Source organism: Syngnathus acus, chromosome 19 (genome assembly GCF_901709675.1).
Source record: "Syngnathus acus chromosome 19, fSynAcu1.2, whole genome shotgun sequence".
Taxonomy (NCBI): domain Eukaryota; kingdom Metazoa; phylum Chordata; class Actinopteri; order Syngnathiformes; family Syngnathidae; genus Syngnathus; species Syngnathus acus.
This window is the reverse complement of record NC_051103.1, coordinates 3,272,992-3,295,936: the sequence shown is the minus strand read 5'-3', so window position 1 is coordinate 3,295,936 and position 22,945 is coordinate 3,272,992. Positions and strand designations below refer to the sequence as shown.

At 40.9% G+C, this 22,945-nt stretch overlaps 6 protein-coding genes across 6 annotated transcripts in view; 4 read left to right on the top strand and 2 right to left on the bottom strand.

Annotated features, from left to right (window-relative positions):
- The first annotated feature begins 749 nt into the window (after positions 1–749).
- On the top strand, positions 750–3,143 carry zdhhc4 (zinc finger DHHC-type palmitoyltransferase 4). Its single transcript, XM_037279084.1, has 6 exons — positions 750–1,239; positions 1,328–1,401; positions 1,485–1,663; positions 1,740–1,865; positions 2,193–2,437; positions 2,538–3,143. The coding sequence occupies exons 1-6, from the start codon at positions 1,117–1,119 to the stop codon at positions 2,835–2,837; spliced, it is 1,047 nt and encodes a 348-aa protein (XP_037134979.1). The 5' UTR covers positions 750–1,116; the 3' UTR covers positions 2,838–3,143.
- A 238-nt stretch (positions 3,144–3,381) lies between these two features.
- LOC119138780 (phosphoglycolate phosphatase) lies at positions 3,382–5,506 on the top strand. Its single transcript, XM_037279089.1, has 2 exons — positions 3,382–4,245; positions 4,565–5,506. Exons 1-2 carry the CDS (start codon positions 3,651–3,653, stop codon positions 4,888–4,890), a joined length of 921 nt encoding a protein of 306 aa, XP_037134984.1. The 5' UTR covers positions 3,382–3,650; the 3' UTR covers positions 4,891–5,506.
- A 234-nt stretch (positions 5,507–5,740) lies between these two features.
- Positions 5,741–7,480, top strand: bricd5 (BRICHOS domain containing 5). Its single transcript, XM_037278019.1, has 6 exons — positions 5,741–5,849; positions 5,911–6,042; positions 6,110–6,268; positions 6,362–6,469; positions 6,934–7,087; positions 7,227–7,480. The coding sequence occupies exons 1-6, from the start codon at positions 5,793–5,795 to the stop codon at positions 7,319–7,321; spliced, it is 705 nt and encodes a 234-aa protein (XP_037133914.1). The 5' UTR covers positions 5,741–5,792; the 3' UTR covers positions 7,322–7,480.
- Positions 7,481–7,586: 106 nt separating this feature from the next.
- On the bottom strand, positions 7,587–9,960 carry mlst8 (MTOR associated protein, LST8 homolog (S. cerevisiae)). The gene is made up of 9 exons (XM_037278018.1): positions 9,855–9,960; positions 9,487–9,634; positions 9,286–9,337; positions 9,052–9,214; positions 8,908–8,983; positions 8,684–8,836; positions 8,492–8,616; positions 8,235–8,398; positions 7,587–7,861 (listed from the first exon to the last, which is right to left on the bottom strand). Exons 2-9 carry the CDS (start codon positions 9,613–9,615, stop codon positions 7,743–7,745), a joined length of 981 nt encoding a protein of 326 aa, XP_037133913.1. The 5' UTR covers positions 9,616–9,634; positions 9,855–9,960; the 3' UTR covers positions 7,587–7,742.
- A 95-nt stretch (positions 9,961–10,055) lies between these two features.
- meiob (meiosis specific with OB-fold) lies at positions 10,056–13,138 on the bottom strand. Its single transcript, XM_037278422.1, has 13 exons — positions 13,082–13,138; positions 12,909–12,966; positions 12,384–12,515; positions 12,213–12,285; positions 11,958–12,153; positions 11,787–11,887; positions 11,648–11,700; positions 11,426–11,521; positions 11,238–11,318; positions 10,958–11,102; positions 10,705–10,888; positions 10,537–10,623; positions 10,056–10,467 (listed from the first exon to the last, which is right to left on the bottom strand). Exons 1-13 carry the CDS (start codon positions 13,136–13,138, stop codon positions 10,354–10,356), a joined length of 1,377 nt encoding a protein of 458 aa, XP_037134317.1. The 3' UTR covers positions 10,056–10,353.
- Positions 13,139–16,346: 3,208 nt separating this feature from the next.
- Positions 16,347–22,945, top strand: part of tex2l (testis expressed 2, like) — a 39,856-nt gene continuing 33,257 nt past the window's right edge. The window contains exon 1 of the mRNA XM_037277540.1: positions 16,347–16,541. The gene's annotated coding sequence lies outside the window, so the exon portion shown is untranslated. The remainder of the gene's footprint in view (positions 16,542–22,945) is intronic.

The window sequence follows — 22,945 nt, the reverse complement described above, 5'->3', positions numbered from 1 at the left end:
ATGAATAATGATTATATTTCTTTAATATTGACAAAAAAGTCGGCAATAAGCACATCTGAAATCAACAATATCAGTATGTCAGTTAGTCGGTTTTACAAGCAAAAGAGAAAATGCAAAGTATTATTTAGAAACATGCAGCTCATACCTTTGTCGTCAGCGTCAGTAGCTCCTGGACATTACTTTTGTTTTTTTACCCCCCATTTGAAACATGAGCTGTAATATGAGAGCCAGTCCGCAACCAGATCCAGCGGGTGTCTTGTGATGAATTGTTGATTTTTTGTGTGGTTTTTTTTATAATGACAGACACATGAGAAAACAATAGATTATGCCAGTTTATTCTGAAAACTCAAAATGTTCAATAATCTGATATATTAATATTTTTTATTATATTATTAATATTATAAAAACTTTCAGACCTAAATATACATGAACAAATATTTTATGTTTAATGAATTACAGCCTAGAATTTGGCCAATAATTCATAACCGTGCAATGATGACGTTTATAAAATAAACACAAAACATGTAGGTAGGATTTTGGATAAAATAAATTGGATAAAACACGAACAAATTTACTTTTCTGAGTGTATGGCCCATAAATGGTGTACTGTATGTTAATTTGCTTTCTTACGAATTACGGTAATACAACAACAACAACAAAATAATACTAATAATTGTTATTATTGTTTAAACAAATTAAATTCGGCACCTCAGACTTTCCGTACATTTTAGCCCCACCCATTGCCGTTAGCTAGCCACGTATGCTAAGAAAGTAGCAATGTTTACAGGAAGTAGTGGCGTAAACCAAACGTGAAACGTATAAACACGTCGCAAACTACAACAACTTAACCAAAGATGTTAAAGTGACATCGATTTTCAAATGATTGTGTTTGCGTTTGAGGAGAAATGAAAAAAGTAAGAAACGTGTTTGATAACTTAACTACGCGTGCCTACTGACGTTGTCCACTTTAGTAGTTTAGATGTGACGGACATTTTACTTCCGTAAACATTTATCCTTCAAGTGTAACCAAAACAACTGCGAACATTTAATTCAGGTCATACCACCGGCGTTGCGGTGAGTTTAAACCGTGAACACCTTTAAGTGGTTCAGTGAGCCATGGACTTCCTCACTTTGTTTGCTATTTACGTTGTGGTAGTTCTTACGGCCATTATATTAGTCTGCAAATATTCCGGGCAGCAACAAAGTCCATTTAATTACATTTTTGACGCCACATCAAAGGTAAGACATACTTTATTGATATTCCCGTAAACGAACACTGGGGGGCGCTGTTGGACCAAGTGATGTATTTTTGATTTCTCTTACACAGCTACTTGCGCCACTTACTCCACAATGGCTCAAGCAGTGTTTTCAGTGGACCTCGCACAGGTTCTTTCATCAAAGGTGTGTGCACAAATTAACTATACTATTACTTTTCATGCCGTAGTCACTCTTACTCTTAGTCACTTATCTCCTTGTCACTGCAGGAGCAACATGTTCATCTATCTCCACATCCTGTTGGAGGCGGCTGTATACGCAGAGTTCACCTATGAAGTTTTTGGTTTCTGCGTGGAGATGGGCACCTCTCTCATCAGCCTGTCCGTGCCTTACATTCTACTTGCGGTCAAGACTTTGTTCTTCTACATTTGCATTAAGAGCGACCCAGGTATCTTTTTTGTTGGCTCTTTGACTAATTTTGTGACTTGTCCATTCCACTCTCAACTTTTTTTGCTATTTTACAGGCACTGTGACAAAGAAGAAACTCTCCAGCCAGTTGAGCATGTATCCGTATGACAAGAGGCTGTTTCACCCGGGCATCTTTTGCCCAACATGTCATCTTATCAAACCTGCCCGCTCCAAGCACTGCAGTGAGTTCTTTGTCTGCGTTGTTCTGGTTATTCTTCCCTCCTTGTGAGTTTATCATTGTACTTTGTGTTCTTTCACAAAGACTATTTGGATCTTATCGGTTCTTGTTTGCCTCCGTGCTTTTTGTTCATTGCCTCTGGCATTGAGTGAAAGCATTTGTTTTGCAACGACTTGCATTGCATATTTTCTCAAAAGGTGGCCTCCATTCATGACAACATATTCTTACAAAGTTGGGTGCCATTCATAATCTCAAAACCTTGTATATTGGGACAATTGTAAACCAAAGACTCCTATATTAATAATGGAATAAATTCACGTTTTTATTTCAGGTGTATGCGACAGGTGCGTCCAGCGTTTCGACCACCACTGCATCTGGGTGAACAACTGCATCGGCGCCTCCAACATCCGTTACTTCCTGCTCTACCTGTTCAGCGTGTGCGCCATGGCGGCGGACATCGCCATCCTGAGCAGCCACATGCTGCTCGAAGCAGCGCTGCGTTCGGGGCTCGTGTGGGCCATCTACCTTGACGAGCACGACCAGCAACAGACGGCTGGGCCTCTATTTGTCATCCAGGTTAGACGACTTTTTTTGCATTGAAATGTAAATTGCTGAACAAGTATCTTCTGTATCATCAATTCCTGAATCTTGGATTGAAATTTTTTTTCCTTTGTAGCAACTGTTCCTGGCCTTCCCCCGAATCGTCTTCATGCTGGGTTTTGTCGTCTTCGTCTTCTTGCTGCTAGCCGGTTACGTATTGTTCCATCTCTTCCTCATGATCATCAACCAAACCTCCAATGAGTGGTACAGAAATCGCGGCTACGCTTGTCAACACTGCCAGCCAAATGCCACAGCTGACCATTCCTGTAACACGCCATCTCACACTTCTAAAAGAAACTACTATAGCCGAGGGATATTCCGGAATTTGAGAGAGGTATTCTTTCCTCGAAAAATGGGTGGGAAAAAAAGCACTTAGGACATTGCCACTGTGCTGTTTGTTGACATCCAACAATCAATTACTCGTTTTGAAGAAAAAGTGATCCCCTATCAGGCATGGACTGGAAAAGTGCCCCAACTAGAGAAACAAAAACTGCTGTATTCCTTCCATGCTGTTATATCATTGAACTGATTTTTTTACTCTTATTTAATTTTGGGGGGAATTTTCTGTAACGTTTTAGGAGATTTCGATGTGGTACATTTTTCTAATATATTGCCTTACTTGGATGAGAATGCCTTAATTTTTTGTATTTTTTTTCCTCTATTAAATGAGTTGCATTTTTAATTAGAATTCTTTTATTTTGTTATGACCAATCATGTTGCCACAACACACAAAATGGAGTACTGTAGTATTATATAGTATAATATATTTTATTAGTACTATGAATTATAGTTCGTGACTTATGTGCACATTTTCTTTGAGCAAATTTGAGTAATTTGGGGGTGTGCAAGAATTTCTAAAAATGTAATTGTAGGCAGGCACGGAAGCGGACGCTTAAGTGGGCGTGGCTTCTTCTGAGGGTCCTATATCTTAAAGCCGGTGCGGAAGTAACAACGGAGTCAGCATAGTGCTCACCGGAAGGTCAGGTTTTACGCAATTATTATTTTATACAGTTAAGTACTCTGTTTATTACAGTAAGTCTGTATTACGGGCATGTTTGAACTTGCATTTGAGTTGTAACCTTGGGTGTGTTGCGCGCTTGAGAATTTCCTGGTGTAAAAAGGGAACCACTTGCGCAACTCCAAATAGCTTGTTTATTTTTAACACTTGGCGAGTTCAGCTTGTTCCATCATGGCCGGGTCTAAATGCGTTCGACTCAATGTCGAGCTGGCGAACAAACTGCTGGAATCCGTGGACAGCATCTTGTTTGATTGCGACGGGGTCATCTGGAGGGGGGACCAGGCGATCCCCGGTGCGCCTCAAGTTATCAACCTGCTCAAGGAACACGGGAAGAAAGTCTTCTTCGTGACTAACAACAGCACCAAGACGAGGAAGTTGTACGTAGATAAAATGTCCACGCTGGGCTTCAACGCAAATGAGGAAGAGGTGTTTGGAACCGCTTACTGTTCCGCCATGTACCTGAAGACTGTGTGCAAGCTGCAGGGCAAAGTGTACCTGATCGGCAGCAACGCCATGAAGCAGGAGCTGGAGGCTGTCGGCATCCAGCAGACCGGACTGGGACCGGACCACATCTTTGGCAAGCAGACCGACTGGGCCAATGTGCCTCTGGAGCCTGACGTCAAGGCAGTGCTGGTTGGGTTTGATGAGGATTTCAGCTACATGAAGGTGAACAGAGCCATGCAGTACCTCACCCGGACGGACTGTTTGTTTGTGGGGACCAACAGAGACACCAGGCTGCCTCTGGAGGGGGGCACGGCTGTCCCAGGTAGGAAGAAATCTGTTTTTGATATTGATTTCATTTAATTTCTCCTACTCACAACTTTTTACTTCAAGTACTTCCCCCAAAATACTCTCCAAGTACCACTATTTGGACCAACATAGTAAATGTATTTGGCGCCATCTGGTGGCAAGGAACGGTTTTGAAGTTAGTTGAATTTCATTTGGACAAAAGGAGTGCTTTGCTACTATCTTGCGTTATCTGGGTGTGTCAGTGATTTTTAGATTACTGTAGTTGCATTAACAACAATGATAAAGAAAACTTTCATAAAAATGGAGTAAATAAGACATAAAATTGCTCTTCTCAGGTACGGGCTGCCTACTGCAGGCGGTGGAGTTGGCAGCCCAGCGCCAGGCCGCAACGGTGGGCAAACCCAGCCACTTCATGTTCGATTGCGTGGCCTCCAAGTTCGGCTTGGACCCCGGCCGTTGCCTGATGGTGGGCGACCGCCTCGACACAGACATCATGCTGGGTTCCAACTGCGGCCTCAAGACGCTCCTCACCCTCACCGGGGTCAGCACGGTGGCCGAAGCCGAGGCCAACCAGAAGAGCGGCTGCTCGGAGAAGCATAAGATGGTGCCGGATTATTACGTGGAGAGCATTGCCGACCTGCTCCCCGCCCTGCAGGGCTGAGACTCTAAAGACTTTTGCGGTCACCATCGTCTTCCACTTGTCTAGCTTATATTAATAATTTATCATCTTTATGATAAGGTAACAACTAAGCAGTATCTGCTGTGGTCTAACAAAAGACACAACTACTCTAGACTATATAGCTATAGCTATAGTGTCCATTTAAAGGTGCTATTTGAACCATTGAAAAGCAAGCAAAACAATCAGATGCTAATGCTAACTTTTAAAAGATATTAAAATGTGTTCTCTCATGTATATCAAATATGTTCTCTTACATAATTACAATAATTTTTCTTAACATTCTTTTACCCAAATGTATATCCAGAATATTGTACTTTTAAAATGTTTAAATATTTGAAGGAGTATTGTTGAAAGTTGAACAAAAAAAAACTACGCGATGCCAAACCCGACCTAGCTTGTTTTCGAAAGTTACAAATTCTATTTCATATATATTCTCAGTGTAACAATGTCAAGAATACTATCAGGAACCACACAGTATATTCATCAAAGATAAATATATATAATTTTGTTGCATCTTGATGAAATCTATGATGAAATATTTTTGCTTTAGCACCTAACATGCACTGCTGATAATGATTAAATATCAACTTCCATCATATTAGTTTTGTTTCTTTCACTTTCATCTTTTACTCCAGAGTGCTGAGAGATACCTTCCGTATTGAGGCTGCTTTTATGCCTTTGTCTATTGTCCGGACTGAGATGGGCTGCCAAAAAGATAGGTCAAAGGCATGAAAACAATCTCCTCAGTAAAAGTTCAGGTGATTTGAGGATTGAAGGGACCAGGGGAGGGGGAATGGGAGGTCTCGGGGGGGATGAAGGAAAAAAGGCAGCCAGGTGGACCGGATCTCGGGCAAGTATTTACACAGCTTCGTACCGACGGAGTCATGACGGGACACAGGATGATGAGGTGTTGGAATCTTCCAGAAGGAAGATGCTGCATGGTAAGAAATGTATTTTCCTGGTTCTTCATGTTGTTGTGTAAATCAACCTGCCTGTCTTTAGGAATCGGACTCCTCGTCTTTCAATCGTATCCCCCAAAAAGCCATTTGTATAAGCCTCTTTGCTTCCCTCATCCTGATCCTCCTGGCCTTGGGTTTGACCGGACATCTTGGATTTCCTCAGCGACACTTGCAGGTTTGGCTCATTTTATTTCTCAACCTGTTTTTCAACATCAATCCAAAAACTTTATTTGCCCCCCGAGAATGAACAGCATCAGACAGTCCGATTCACCGCCCCAGACCCGACCGGGGTCCTGCTCCTTAACCAGTCTGCAGTCGTAGACCAGCAGAACGGCCTGGTGACCTTTTCTGTGACCTCAGGGGCCAATCAAACATCCACGGTGCTCTTTGACATTAAACATGTACGTTCCTCAAGAGTGATGAATTGGATCCAATGGAAGAAAAGCGGCTCATTAAATTCCCCTTTTTTTTTTTTTTTTTTTCTTTTTTTCTAGGGCTTGATATGTTACCAGCCGGTCCACCAGGAGATCTGCTTCCTGCGGACCATGGAGACGTCGGACTACGAGAACGTGCGCTCCCTTCTTCAAGCGTCTGTACACAAGGTTGGAAGGGGTGTATTTATATCTAAATGTGACTCAGCAGCAAAAGTATTGGAACAGGCACCTGCTCTCCTTAGAGATGAAGAACTAATATTCAGCAGGAAATCAACACCTCTAACTCAACCCCTAACTAATTCAAGAGGTTTCATCCTTCAGCGTTTAAAATGTGGTTCTGCATGACTAACCTCGCTGCAGAAGGATGAAGAAGATCCTTTTAAAGTCTCTCTCCCGCTGGATTCCTCAGAACATGTGATCCCGCAACCTGGGCTCTTCTTACAGCAGATACAATGGCCTCACTGTGTGTGGGGGGGAGCTTTTTTAGCTTTTAAGACTTCTTTTTTTGGAGTGAAATACTGCCCGGCCAACTTAGTTGTCATTTGGCAGCCATATTATGCCGCATTTCATTTACAAACAGCTTAAATGGTTATGTTCATATAAGTCATCTTAACATCTTGTTTTGTCTACAGCAGAGTCAGTTCCAGCTGTCTGTGAACGAGACCCGGAGGCAGACAGAGTTCTTGGGGGTCCTGTCGGCCAGTCAGACAGATGTCCTGACCTTGGAGGAACCTCTGAAGCTTCTGTGTCAGAATAGGACAATCTACTGGACCAAGAGGACAGAAGGTAAGAAATGGAGAGCAGACCATCCGACATCTAATTAAGTGTAAGGGGCACTGTGGATTTTTGAGAAAATTAAAAAATGTAAAGTCAGAGAAATACGGTAGTTGCTTTAAAAGTTACGCATGCTTTATATTTTTTTCAGGGCCGGGCAAACAGAGGCTGGTCTATTTCTGCATCGACATATGCTTTCCCAACAGCATCTGTGTGTCTGTTTGCTTTTACTACTTACCAGAGTAACTATCTCTGCTGATCATGTTTGAAAAAAATTAGGAACTTTTTTGAGCTCTGTCAACAAGATTGGAAAACCAACGCTGATGCTGTTAGTGCATTTGAGGGAAATGAGATTGGCAAAATTCATGTCGGTGTTGCTCAATTAAAAAAAAAAGAAAAACCGAGGCTCTTGCCACTTTGTTTGCAGCTCAATGAAGGACCACAACTTTGGAATGTGACTTTGAATTATTTTATATTCCCACAAAACAAGAAAAAAATAAAATACAGCAAATGAATTCAACATGAGACAAACCACATATTTATTTAAATAAGATAAACAGATAGAATCAATATGTTTAGGGAAAAAAATAAAAGGTGATGGCCAGTATACCATCTTTAACTGGATTAATTTTTATGCTGTCATGCTTTCAATGTTCCATAGTCCTCCTCAGGTGAGCACGCTGTCATTAAAGGCCAGACACACCACGGCTTTCTGATGGCCACTGTACTCTCTTTTAATCTCACCGGTCTCCACACACCACAGACGTGCCAAGTTGTCAGATGAAGCTGTGGAGAAATAATGCCATTTAAATGAACCTTTTATTTGCTCAGTGGCCTAGTGGTAGAGTGTCCGCCCTGAGACTGGAAGGTTGTGGGTTCAAACCCCGGCCGGGTCATACCAAAGACTATAAAAATGGGACCCATTGCCTCCCTGCTTGGCACTCAGCATTAAGGGTTGGAATTGGGGGGTTAGATCACCAACTGATTCCCGAGCGCGGCACCGCTGCTGCTCACTGCTCCCCTCTCCCCCAGGGGATGGATTAAAATCACACGGGGATGGGTTAAATGCAGAGGACAAATTTCACCACACCCAGGTGTGTGTGTGACGATCATTGGGACTTTAATCTTTTTAATCTTTAATCTTAAAAGTACGGCGTACCAGTGACGATGTACTGCGAGTCCCCGGAGAAGGCGCAGTCCCACATCCAGCCCCTAGATGTCTCTCCAGGATTGTTGCTCTTGATGCTCAGCTCAGTCATCAGAGAGAAATTGGATGTCCTCCAAATTTTGCAGGTCTGATCCGCTGAGCAGGTGGCCAACAAACTGGAGATGACAACGACGTCATCAGCGTTATCATTGAATGCGTCATTCGGTAGGGTGCAAATTATGCGTGAGGATGCAAAATCAAAGACTCACGTGGAATCAGGGCTGAACTTGCAGCGAAGTGAATAGCGTTTGTGTGCGGGGATCTTAGTTTTGGGAATAAGTTGCGTAACCTCATCTCCCATACCTCCAGCCAGGTTCCAAACGTAACAGTTACCCTGGAATGGGTTAGGGTTCAATTAAACATATTCAGAAATGCCTTCAATGTAACGTTGAGAAACTGACCGAGCTGTTGACTGCTGCCATGTAACTGGCATCGGGATCGATGTGAACTGCGTTGATGGACACCTCCGGCTCGGGAATGAGTTGTTCATTGTGGTCCGTTTTCAGATCCCAAATATGAATCACTCCACTCTGGTCTCCGACTATTAGTTCTGCCTGAAAATATGCATTTGAAGTTCACCAAAATGACTTTAAATACACATTCGCCACTGTAATAAACATCTCGCCTGATTTGGATGCAGGCACACACAGTTGATGGGTGCATTGACCTGGAAGATCCTCTGACATTGTAAATTCCGTGACCTGTGCGGGATTGAGTCGTATGTGACATTTAAATGAGTGAAGCTTAATTCAGTCTGGCAATGGAGTACCTCAGGTCCCAGATACGAGCCATGCAATCTTCTCCACCCGTGTACATCCAGCGTCCATCTTCATGGAAACCAACTGAGGTGATGTTCTTGCTAACGCCGTCATAGTTAATCACTGGGTTGGGATTGTTGGAGTTCAGATCGTACATGCGGATATGCTGATAACCTTAAAAAAAGGAGGAGGGGGTAAAGTTTAATCCAAGATATTTCCAAGTCCATTTTTAAAAAATAACTAACCTGCAGCAGCAATCATACTCCTGTCTGGTGTTACTTCAAGTGAATTCACTTGCTGATAAAAACAATTGTTAAAGAAATCATTTCTCAGATTTACAGTCCTTGAAGAGAATTTGTAAATTATTAAATTAAGAGCAAAAAAAAAAAAAAAAAGTAACATTATGTTTTCTTCAACCTTAGGTGTGATACTCAGCTGAAGGATACAGAGTCTTGGTGCTGGACTGTCCGGGTGCAAATCCCGCTATGGGCTTGCCAAAAGCGGACTGTGTGGTCGTACCCAGCCGTGGCCAAAATGACCGGGTCGCTGCCCACAGTTCCCTGATTCACGTTCATGTTTCTTTTCTGGCTGCCACTGTCAAAGTGAGTACAGCACACCAGCACTTGTCAATGTTTTTTTTTTTACTATACAACAAAACACGAAGTTAATGGAGGATATCGACACTCCGTTAGCAAAACACGACAAGCTAGCAGCTAACGTTAGCTAAGTATGAACAATTTATCAGACTTACGAGCCTATATAGCAAACGTAGGGGAAAAAACCTTGACGTATAAGCTTGGAAAATTAAGTTTACCTTTGGTTTTGGTGCTACAATAAACCTGTGCGTCTTTTTAAATAAGTCCCAAGCAACAAATACTTCGAACATAAAGTTCCGTTATGTTAGCGTCCAGAGCTGCCATCTGCTGACTCGTTTTATTACTACTATAATTTCAACATGAATTGACCAAAACTGCCACGTAAGTATGAACACCGTGAGTAATATACCTTATATTTCTTAGAGAAGCTATATGTCTTGAAAACTTGCTTATTTGACTTTATTTGAATTATAACACTGTGTAATGCTTAGAGCATTTCAACCTGTAACTAGTACAGTGTTGAAGAACATACAGAACATTCCAAACACAAACTATCAATGTTTCTGTGTAATGCTTTGAGCATTTTAAACTTGTAACTAGTATAAAACAGAGTTTAAGAACATACAGAACAATCCAAACACAAACTGTCAATATTTCTGTGTCATGCTTTGAGGAGAAGAACATTAGAACGTCCTCTTTGGATCTTCGGTGAGTTCCTCAGTCCTCATTCAGCTGGGCTGAAGTGTGCTGCGTCGCTTCATCTGTGTCAACCAGTGAACATGACAGGACCACTGCCCGGAACCCACTCTTTGTGCGAGTGGAGCGGAACATCTAAAACAGAAGGTTTTCCAGAAATATTTACGTATTTACCTTGAGATGGAATGCGAATAGCTACCTCACCTTCACATATGTTTTGCTCGTCTCCAGGAGAAACTTCCACTTCAACGCAGACCGATCGGTCTCGGTCAAACGGGTGAACTGCTCAGTCTGCAGCGAAAGGAAAATATACAGTATGTGTTTTTTTTCCTCTGATTGTAAATAAATAATTGTGCTGTTTGTACTACGAACAGTGCATCCCAACATGGCGTCAGCCACCGGGCTTCTTAGGTTGCACTGCAGAGTCCCAGTGCGGTCGCTGAGGTCCATTAGTAGGTCAAAGCCAGTTGTGGACGAGAAGACTTGACCCTTTCCCGGACACAACTGGTTGCTGCAATACTGCATGCCCTCAGTCACCTGGAACTTGCAATTGGTGCTGAGACGTATGACAAGAAAAAAATTATTCCGACAAATAACTCAATCCACTGTGGCCGGGTGAGCGTACCAGCGAGTCTTGATGACTTTAGAAAAGGAAGAATCCAGATTGAACCCGGTGATGAAACTGATTGTGATGCCATAGACTGGCTCTGGAGACTCCTGGCTTTTTTCCTTCAGTTGAGCAACAGTGTACACGGCAGTGATTGACTCCACTGCAAAATCGTACACAATTATTTAGGCAACATAGATATGCAAAGATTTTGGTGTATTCTGAGATCGTAGGCACTGCTAGTAATTACAAAAAAACATTTTAACTGGGCTGGCAGTCAATGGGTTATGTAAGTTACGTGGCATGTCATCTTGTTCCAGAGCTCCGGATTTCAACATCTCCGCAGCATATCTGTAGAGCAGGCCGGCCTCTTGCGTGTCTTGACGACAAATGATGATTGATGTGACAGAGCGTGCAAGTTTGCAATGACTACTCTTGTTTTATTGTCGTTGATACTTAGGTGGAACGACGCAGTGACACGCTTACCAGGATTGACAGTGATAATGGTTTTGGAGTTGACTGTTGCGGTCATTCCGTTGCGGAAGCTGTCAAAGGTAATCTTTGCATCCGCTATGAAGATCACTTGGAATGAGGAATCGAGTCAAAACACGCGTAAGTTATCTCCAAAATAACATCTCAAGTCTCCACAGTTATGCTTGCCTCTAGTATGGGAATGTTAATAGGACGTGACAGGTAGTAATAACATACCGGCCCCTTTGCACACAGAAGTCTGAACTTGCTTAATGGCTTCTCTGTCCCAACTGCGAATTAATCGGAGGTCGGGAAGTTAGTCTGGAGAGGTCTCCGAGTCTAGCACAAATACACAACACTGAAGCGAGAGGCACACCAAACCAGTGAGAAGGATGAGACCAATTCATCAAAAAGCTTCACTTCCATCCTCTGTCCCGGGCATCCATCTGATTTCTGAAATAGTTTCATCTCGCCGATCTACACATAATATTGCGGCTGGTAAGCGAATGATGGTGAATTGGGATGCAGAAAAAGATGGCGAACTTACTCCTTTCACAGCAGCGAGTATGTTTATGAACGATCCGTCCAGATTATTCCCGCAGGCCTGGATATCTCCCAGATTGTAGAAGTCCTTGGAGTCCTTAACTGGGATGTGAATCAGTGGCAGCAAGCGGTCTTTGGTGACCATGTCCACACAAAGATGCACTTGAGAATAAAACTCTGACAGTATCAGCCTGTAGGGACTGACAAAAAGAGAGAGAGGAGAAATGGGACATTCCAAACTATTATTAGTATTACTTACCTTGGTGTAGTCGGACAGAATCTTTCCTCCTTCTCTAAATCTTTGATAGCCACCAATGGATTTTCTATAGTGACTGGAGACATAATAAATAAGCATGCAGCAATATTGCACCAGTTTTTTTTTTTTTTTTTTTTAGACCATTTTTGATGGATAGTGAGAAAGATGCCTCACCAACATCACCGATATTGTAACTGTTGAACATTGTGTTAATGTAACGGTCACTTCCCAGGGCCAACACATTGATGAAGAAGTCAGGAGAGTCCTTAATTGTGAAGCTAAAAAGGAGTCTGTCCACTCTAGCATCTAAACAAGAAATGAGAAAGAATCATCAAACCACGTTATAACTATTCACCAGAAGAGGGCGCTAGCGGACAAGACACGAAGATATTGTTCTATCGTGAATCAAGCAACCCGGCATTCAAACAACTAAATCAACCTCAAACTTTCAGCATGCACCATGATTAAAAATGTAATGTTACTAAAATAATTAAAACTTGCGGCGAAAGAACTTTTTTTTTTTCAGCGTTAGACAATTTGGGATCAAGCTCAGAGATGCAATTGTAGTTCATGGCGGCCATTTTTAGCACTTTTGCTAGATTACTATTTTTCCTAACAACTCCAAAGACAAGACACGAAGGTATAGATATCATATTTTGAGTGTACTGCTATTAAAATTATAATACATTTGATACATACCTTTTCTGGCGGGGGAGTGCTTAATATCAGTTTTTCCTATTATTATGCCGACCAACATCTGGAAAGAATATGCAGTAGTTCTATCGTGAATTCGGCATTCAAACAACTAAATCAGCCACAAACTTGCAGCATGCACCATGATTAAAAAGAACTTTTTTTTTTTTTTTACTTACAGGGTTAGACAATTTCGGATCAAGCTCAGAGATGCACTTGTAGTTCATGGCGGCCATTTTTAGCACTTTTGCTAGATTACTATTTTTCCTAACAACTCCAAAGACAACCAACACTAAAATGTTAACAACTACGTTTTAAAATGTCGTGTCAGTATCTCTTCAACTTTGTTCAACGTGGTCGTGGCAAAATGGCTTCTTGTTAACTTGATGCTTTCGGGTGCAGTGGGAAATATTGTAGGAATGGAAATATCAATCATATCGTAAAAAAAAATGTCTGAATATTGCTTCACATCGCTAATTTTGCAATTAGTAATTTAATATTGTGTTAAATTAATGGTGGCAGTTATACTTAAAACTGGTATTTTAAGTCTTCTTTTAAGTGTTAGCCAAGTTAATCCAAAACTCAATTTTAAAACGCAACTCCATAGTCTCGTTATTTCACTTTCTGTAAATCAACCTTTATTGACCCAAGGGAGTAAAACGTGTTTTATGTTATTTTAAATTCCCACTCCCATGCAAAATTGTCACAAAATACTGTTTAAACACATGGACAAAATTGTGAAAAATATGCTGATTTAAAAAAAAAAAAAAAATGACACCCTTCATCTCTTGCAACACATGAATTAATTGACACGAGAATTAATTCCATACATAGGTGAAATGGCAAGAGATGTCCCAATACTTTTGCCAAGATGGTTTTCATTTCTTCTAAATGTTGCAACATGGGCCTACATGGTGGATATTGCCATGCTAATCTATTCCAATCATAATTCACAGCACGGGATTCAACAAGAGACAGTTTGGCAAAGATGAATGTGACAATTTCCTGTCCGTTTGATTGCACAAAGCTAAATCTGACTCATGATAGTGTCTTCTATAGCTAAGCATGAATGAAGAGCTGTGACGGTAAACCCACAAACGCAGCTTTTTCCCCCCCCTCATCTCCATGTTTGAATAATCCTCACAGTTGGCTGATTGGATAGAATATCTCATCCCTTTCGACTAATGTTTGATTTTTACGCTCGGCTGTTTCTAATTTTAGGCCACGATGTGTGGAGAAAATTTGACACAGCATGGATAATATCAGAATAGTCCATCACGCAATAGGTTTTGTCGTGAAAACAGCAGAATTTTAACAGTGATTATTTACTGGTGTGCTGGAATTGATCTATTTTTGCACATTATTCAAATGAGATGCAATTCTACAGTCATTTGGTTTTGTCATCTATGTGCTATTAATCACAACAGCACATTTTAAATCAAGTAAAACTGTGCAATTTGATGAAATGATTTATTGACATTGATTCGCAGCCTGTGTTAACGTGACATCAATCATCCTTTGATCCGCTATTGGGTATTGAAGAAGGTATAACTTTGGTTTGTGGTGCAATCTTTTGCAGTAGACCATAAATAGATCACATAAAAAAAAAAGAAATTACATTTAATGAGTTGACTGACATAATCAGGCAAGAATACTAGTTAAAATGTGTGTTTCTTGATGATGATGATCCACCCGCCAGCATCTAAGTGTAATTATCTTGTCAGTCCTAAGTAAAAATGCAAAAAGACAATACATAATTTAATCTTATATAACACAGGAGCCATCGCGGCTGTGTCAATTTATAAGTACAGGACTTTTTCGTCTCTCCCTCGATTAGCAAAGCAGATTTGTCTGATCTGAATCCTTACGCCACCACGGTTTTTATTTAGCAACTGGCTGTCCCCAACGGCACCAGACGGGAGATTTGTGGTCCAGCAGCGTAACCCTGTGTAAAACACGAAAGCAGAGAGGATGAAATACAGACGCCAGTGACTACTTAGAGGCATGGCAGCAGAATGACAGTTCCTCGCCAAGCTCAAGTCTTTTCAGGCCTGCAGCACATTTGTTAGTCCTTACGCTGCGTTGTCTTTTTTCTAAGTGCAGGTCTTCATCTAGGAGAGCCTCTGCAACCAGGAAGTCTTAGTCTTTTGTTTACACTAAGTCCACATGCGATGCGGTTTAATGCGAAGCAGGTTTTCCAGTGCTGGAACCAAAGACAGGTTGACGTATTTAACCGGTGATTTTAGTTCACACGCACACAAGAAAAAAAATTAATTGTAGCAGCTCCTCAAAGAGCTGTATTGTCCCATTATTGTATTGCTTCAGCTCATTAAACATATAGGCTGGTCAAATTTGTTCCAGAACCTTCCCCTATCCAGGTTTAGGTTTTGCAGTTGTTGGCAAGGCAGGGAATGCACACTTCCTGGTCTGCATGGTGGAATCATACAACGTGCCCGCTCGGGTCCTCACCCAGGGAGACAGCGCCGTGCAGGAAATGTTAAATGATGCTAATAATGAGCTGTTGAAAAGCAGAATGAATAAGGAAAACAGAGGCGCCTATTGCCATCCATCATTTTACTGAGATGGGATGGAAAAAAAGCAGTAGAAATTTACAGCTGGCATGTTTTGCAGGTGTGTGTGAGGGGGGGGAAATTTAAACAAGGAAACATTTGACTAGGGTGCACATTCTGAAAATGTGTAGTTATGTCTAGCAAAAACGCTAATTATAAAAAATTTATATTTAGCTCGGTTCCGTGGCCACATAAATCATCTTTGCCCATTAAAATGAATGGAAATGCCATTAATCCGTTCCAGCCACACTTATTAAAAAAAAAAAACACTACAATATTGTACTTAAAAAAATAAAATAAAATAAAATAAAAACAAAACCACAAATATGCAAGGATTCTTTGTACCATGTCGCTCAGGCATGTTTTCTGTCTCCCGGCATGTCTACCTTCCACAATTATGGCCTCTTCTTCATGTGGCATGCCCCGGAGCGACAACCTCTTTTAACCATCACTGGTGCCATCGTGATGCATTTTCTAAATTCTGTTTCACATAATCCAAGCGACTTTGTGTTAGAACTCTAATGAAGAACATAGCCGCTTAGATGTAAACATTAACATCAGTGCTAATCTTTAGCAACTGTGAATAGTTTCTAATGGAGATCAGATCATTGGAAGGTCTCATCCTCTGAACAATATCTGGAAATAATCCCATGACTCATCACACTGCATCGCTATTATGGTTGTAGTCACATGAATCTAAATCTAAGAAGGATCAACAGAAAATGAGACGTCTGTTATTATATTTTTTTACAAGTTCATGACTCACTTTTGAAGTACCACTCGATTGCAAGTGTAGGCTATTATTTACAGTTTTCATAGATTTGCTAGTTGTGCAATATCCATTTGCCCTTTTTATTGTCCTAGCGGACCATTTGTGTACATGCTACAATATTTGATCAGTCTATATTAATTTTTTTCTCTCTCTCTACAGTGGTGTTGGTCTTCCTACTTCCTGGTCTCCAACCTCTGGGCTGAATGAAAGCTTTTGTTTGCCTGGATTGATTTCCTCTGGGTCCTGGTCCTTGCAAATGAACAGATTCCTGCCATCCACAACACTTCGTCATTTCAAGTAAGTGAAATTGTTAAAGTGTTTGCTTTGAGTAGAATGAACTGTAAAGGAGCCCAAAATTTAGCAGAAGCCCCGTCGTTGAGTAAATGTACTTAAGTTGAATTACACCACGGCTAACGTAGAATCATATGTGAGTGACTCACGCTCGCAATTTTCCTCCTCTTGGAGCTCGATATACTGCCAGTGAAAATGTATTGATGCCAAGAGAAAACTTAATCCATTCATCATCTTTACCCCGCTAGAATCCCCCCGTATTGCATACTTAAGGAAAGCCAGTCCATCAAACTGTCTTCACAGACTCAAATCTTTACATCCTTCCTTGCTCCCCCCCCCCCCCACCGACAGAAATATCGAACGCCACATTTGACCCCGAGTGTCATTCTTTTTAACAATTTAAAAGAGTTCTAAGGATGTAAAAGGGAGCCAAGACATTTCTTTAATGACAGCCGAGTGATACGTTAAGCAGGAACAATGACGCATTGTCTCGAAAGGATGGGCACAGCTTTGCTATTTTCAATTAAATGTTAGACGGAAAAATAAAAGAAGCACAAATTTGCAGTTGATTCATTCCCACACATTTTCAGCGGACTCGTAAGATCAAAAAGGTCAATTATTTATAATATCCCCTTGAAGTCGCATCTTAATACGCTTATGTGTCGTGTGAAAAAAAATAAAAAGCATTCTTAACTTGAATGATGAATGGCTGTAATTAAAGTCGCAGATGGAAGTGCCTGGAAGTTTTTTTTTTTTTCCCTGTCATATAAGTCGCGAAAAGTTAGCAATTATGTTGATGTAAAATAGAATATTGTTTTGGATGCTAACTGAATCACTTTGCACGGTTCTTCTCAAAAGATTCAGAGGGGTGACGTTCTTTGTTGCTTTGCGACTCGATGAATCACAACGACGGCGACGCTCGGAAATTTCACCGACAGAAGTTTGATGCATGTGCGTCATTGATCATCCTGCAATGAAGTCATTTCTTAAGAAGTAAATCCAAAACACCAATTCCTCATCTTTGTCCTCATTTGTCATCTGCGTGATCTCCAAAATGGGACTGTATTAAGACAGCTGAATCAAAATATGAGAGGCAGACAAAAAAGCAATTTCACAGCAGAAATGAGTCTATTATTTACTCTGATGGGATAATGTTCTGAATTCATATCGGATAACATTTGGGCCGTTCCTCAAAGCAAACGTTGACATCGGAAGCAAAAAAAAAAAAAAAAGCTGCCTTCCTTTTGCCTTTGCTAGTAACATCCCATATGGAAGGCATCAGGCAAGCTAATAACAATGCAGGCTATAAGTTTAATAAAAAGGAATGGAACCAATTATGGCCTTGTCCCAGTCGTGCACGTGGCTTCTTGTCACGAGAGGAAGCCTGTGGGCGCCGCAGAGACAGAGGGATAAAGGGAACATCAACAGCACTTCGACAATGATTGTTGATTTGATTCTTGATTAAAATGGAAGGAAGATTTATATGTGGTTTTTATTATTATTGAGAGACTGCCTGGGGTGAATTAACAAGATCCAACTGAGTGTGTGTGGGATGCTGCCAGTACCTTTTGTGGTGTCTGCGGATCCAAGAAAATAGATTTGATTACAGAAAAAAAAAAAGTTACTCGTGACTTGCGAGCTCGATTCAAATGTCGGACTTTTTCCTCATGTCGCATATCTGTCGTTGACGTCTTGGAGGTCTCTTGTACCGGAGACCACCTGGGTGTATACTTCCTGCCGTCGGCACGCTTAACGACCGTCAAGCTACGAAAAGCCAATCGAGTTTAATTAAGTGAACTTTGGGAGCGGATGAAGACACAAACAGCAGATGGCCGGGAAAGTTGTTACTGGGTGGGCATGTAGCGGTCCAAAACTTTGTCTATCAATATCAAGCCATGGAGGGAATGGAAATACATCAAAACAAGTGCAATGTCTATTAAAGTGGAATTTCATGACCTGTGTGTCAGCATTTCAGTTCTTGCTCGTGATGACTTACGTCTGGGGTGGCGGCAGACTTATACTTGGCCTGTTGGCTGTCTAAACACGTGCTTTGACTTTTTTTTTTTTTTTTTTTTCCCCCGCCTTCAGTGACTTGATAGTGACCACACCAGAAGTTCGCAGTCTTCATCTGTCTGTCTGCCACGAAAACCTGCCGACATCTGCTATATTTGGATTAGAGGATTTACCTCCTCCTTCTCTTTCCATCGGTCATTTATTTTGACCCCGAAGTCGTTTTCCTCTTCTGTGACGTCATGTTCTGGACCACCAGAGTTGGCCTTCTGTTCCTTCACTCTGGCTACCTTTCTATGTCCAATGACTCAAAAAGGGAAACTGCTACTACTTTTTTTTTTTTTTCCCTCTATGGTTATTTCTCAGTAGCACTTGATAAATGTGTAAATGGAGAGCCTGTGTAATGTTGATATTAACAACATAGTCACCGTGTAATTGATTTCCCGCAGGCCTCGGGCCGATCGATGTCGAGCCTGCGAAGTGCTTGTTAGAAAACGCCAAATCAGGCTTGGTACATTTATGTTGTAAAAAAAAAAGAAGAAAAAAAAATTACATGCATTAACTCGCATCCAGGTGCACGCATGGCTGCTTGCGGGGAGACAGACAAGTAAAATCACATACATCTGCTTACCATCCCTGTAATTGTGCTTCCATCAATATCATATTACTCGTTCCTTTCGCTGCCTATTGATCAAGCCCCACAGCTGCCGGTCATGCGCTGGTTACGATGTGTTCTATTACCTGAGCTCAGATCAGGGATGTTTTTTGGCAAACGTGCACATTGGTGTGTGTTTGACTGATTATGATGCAGCCTGCACATTGATCCAAAAAAACCCGCAAAGCCTTCCCGGTGCAGATGGACGCCTTATGGCATGAAAGCTATGTTTTGGTTAGCTTCATAGATTAAGGTTGGATCAGGATGGATTTTCTCAAGGCGCCGGCACTAAAAGGGATGTTTTGGCGTTTAAATTACCCATTCAGATATCAATAAGAATTTCAGTTATAATACACGTTCAATACGATACGGTGAGTTGTAAATTTCAGTTTATTACATCTATCGGCACCGGCGGTTATAGTAGGTAGATAACAGTTTGAAATATTTGTACACATTTTAGCAATTTGTGGTTGCTGCATTCTAAATATTTAACTCGTGATCAAATAGCAATTCAAGGGAAAAAAAAATTCACGTCTGGAAAGAATAAATAAGCAATGGACTCTCCTCCATCTGATTTCCTCATTTGAAGTTGCACAAATTGTTTAGCTCCACTTCTCCACGACCTTGCGCCCATTATATTGGGATGGAGTTTTGTTGGATGGGAGCGTTACAATCAAGGGATGTAAGTGGGGGTATCATTTCGTTGAGGGGTGGGTAAATTACATTTCCGATGGGATCATGTAAAAAAAAAAAAAACTGGAATGGTTGTCGAAGGCCAAGCTGACCTCAATTGTATAAATTTGTCATTCCTTAGTAATTCGGCCTGCTCAATTATGGCAAAAATGGCTAATTCTTGGCTCTTGTGCTTTAGGATATTAGCCAGGTAAATGACAAGTCATTGTCATAAGGAATGAAAAATAATGACATAATATTTACTTATGGCAATTTACAGCTTTTCTTCATTAGGGTTCGTGTTTGAGCTCAACTAAGCGTCAGCAACGTATAGGCTCATTATGGCTGGAAAAACAATCTCATAATTTGGGGAAGATCAGCAGTAATTATGACTACATTGTCAGTGAATTCATATAAAGCGTGATTCTTTTTTTTTTTTTGAGACGTGCATGATGACCACATCTGTTTGTAGTTAGTATGAGGATCTTCTATTTCAGCCCATGTGTTTCCTGTCATGGAGCGAAAGGAAAAGAAAGCTGGAAAATGCGTGTGGCCAGCAAATTCTATTTTTCTTGGGAATGTCTTGTCTCTTGTCTCTGACCTGGACACTGGACCACCTCCATCTTCTCTGCCCCTAAATTCAGTCTAATTGCTGTCAATCCCATGTTTTTACTCTTATTTGTCACACTTGAGTCTTTTTTTTCCCTCCACCAGTCGTTCGCTTATACGCGCTCTCCTCCGTTCGACACTGTAAATCTCGATATGCTCTGCGCCCGTGATGAAAAACTGTAAATCTCAAACCTGTTTGCAACCTCTCAATAAAACGTCCTCTATTGCTAAATAATGAAAGTTGGGGAGGCGAAATCTGGTCCTGTCAGGTTCTAGAAGGGATGAGATGGGATATTGTTCCTATCTCTGGCTCCTATGAGGGAATTAAGTGTAGCTCGGCTTCCAGCAGCACACAGGAAGAGGACATGGTCCAATCTACTGGGGGCATTGCCGGAGACAATAAAGCTTAATGATATTTTCTCATGCTGACAGCTAATATGTGCTCAGACTGAACTACTGAAAGTCAGCGAGGACACTCAGTCACTACTAGTTTCTTATTTTTTTATTGTGTGCAGCCCTTGGGGTCAATTCACAAATCTGCAAATAAAAATGTGACTCACAATAATATGAAATAAAAATAAAATGTGATATAATATATAATGTATATAATAATAAAACAATATATAAAAATAAAAGTATGGCAAGTTTCAAGTTGAAATATTTGCGTCTCACAATAATATGAAATAAAAATAAGATGTGATATAATATATGATGTATATAATAATAAAAAAATATTTAAATGTTTTTTTTTATTGTGTGCAGCCCTTGGGGTCAATTCACAAATCTGCAAATAAAAATGTGACTCACAATAATATGAAATAAAAATAAAATGTGATATAACATATAATGTATATAATAATAAAAAAATATATAAAAATAAAAGTATGGCAAGTTTCGAGTTGAAATATTTGCGTCTCACAATAATATGAAATAAAAACAAGATGTGATATAATACATAATGTATATAATAATAAAAAAATATATAAAAATATGGCAAGTTTCGAGTTGAAATATTTGCATCCTTCTCTTAACTTCTTGAAAGGCGATCACATCCTCAAAGAGTTTCTCCTCAATGGGTGCTTAGGTGGAAACTTCATCCCACCTAAGTGAGTCCTCGGAGAGGGACAGGCGGCATAGGAGAGGAGACACGACTCCCCCGACATCTGTTATGTGGAGTGGCATCTAATTTACCCTCTGCTCGGATGGGGGAGAAAAAAAAACAAAGGTTGGGAGGTAAAAGGGAAACATACAATTAGAAGCAAGGGTCTTTATTTCTTTCAAACATAATATTAGGATGTTAGGTAAAACTGAAAAACAAATGTATGACATTTCTGAGTTGACATTCCCTTTAAATGTTTGCATTTTCCCCCCCATTTGTATATCATTCCATTTTTTCCCCCCCACATACCACAATGGGAGAGCCCCACTTACCACTAGTGGAACTCGTACCACACTTTAATAATCACCGAGTTAAGCAAACATAAAAAAAGTTCATGTTGACTCAACATCATAGTTTCGTTCATTTTATTCCATGTCATACTACTATAATGACAAACCAAGAAAATATTTTCTCGCTATTACACAGGATAACATTTCTATGTAAGTGTTTTTGATGGAACCAGATATATATATTTTGGAGTTGCAGTTGTTCTTTTTCCCATATTTAACTCAAACTAAAGCGCTGACTGAAACCTTCCGTTTATAGTTTTTGTGAACTAATTACCACGGGTCGATATTAAAGCACTTCATGGTGTTCCGTATCGAAGTCCTCCTCTGTCCAAGAACTTGCTATGCACTTGCCATGCACTTTAGGAAGAGGTCAAAGTTCATCCCTAGATATCCACCAGAGAGGTCAGTTTCATTAGGTGTTAATGATCCTCCCCGAGGGCAAGTTTACTCCTTTGCCGACTTACACATTCAATGCCAACCCGATTCCAAACATCAATAACATATTGAGCCGATTCTCCAAATCATTTATTTTTTTTATTTAGTCAACGCCTGGCTGCTTTTCCCTCCTTTCCCTGAAATGTAAATCAAGCAAACCACCAAACGCGTTGGAGCCGAAGCAACGCGAATCCTCACTTGACCTGGCGTTCGCTCGCGCCGCAATCAACGAGAGGGCCCGTTCATTTAACAAGCTGTCAGCAGGAGAGCGCTCAAACGGAAAATAGAACATACAAGCATGCAGCAACGGGGATTTGGATGTATTCCCAGTAATTATCGTATCATATGAGTCTCCAGCGCTGCCTTGATCTGCCAGGTTGAGAGGAAACGCGGGTGCAAACGGTCGACCCTTCGCAGGCGGGATTTTGCCGGAGAAGCCGCGACCAATCGCACAATGTAAACCGGTTTGACTTTGAAACTAATTAAAACGCTGCCCGTTAAAGTGGACTCGGACGGATAATTAAACCAATCTCATGCCGTGTAATTTGCTAGCCGGTCAGGAAGTTCTAATGAATAGACG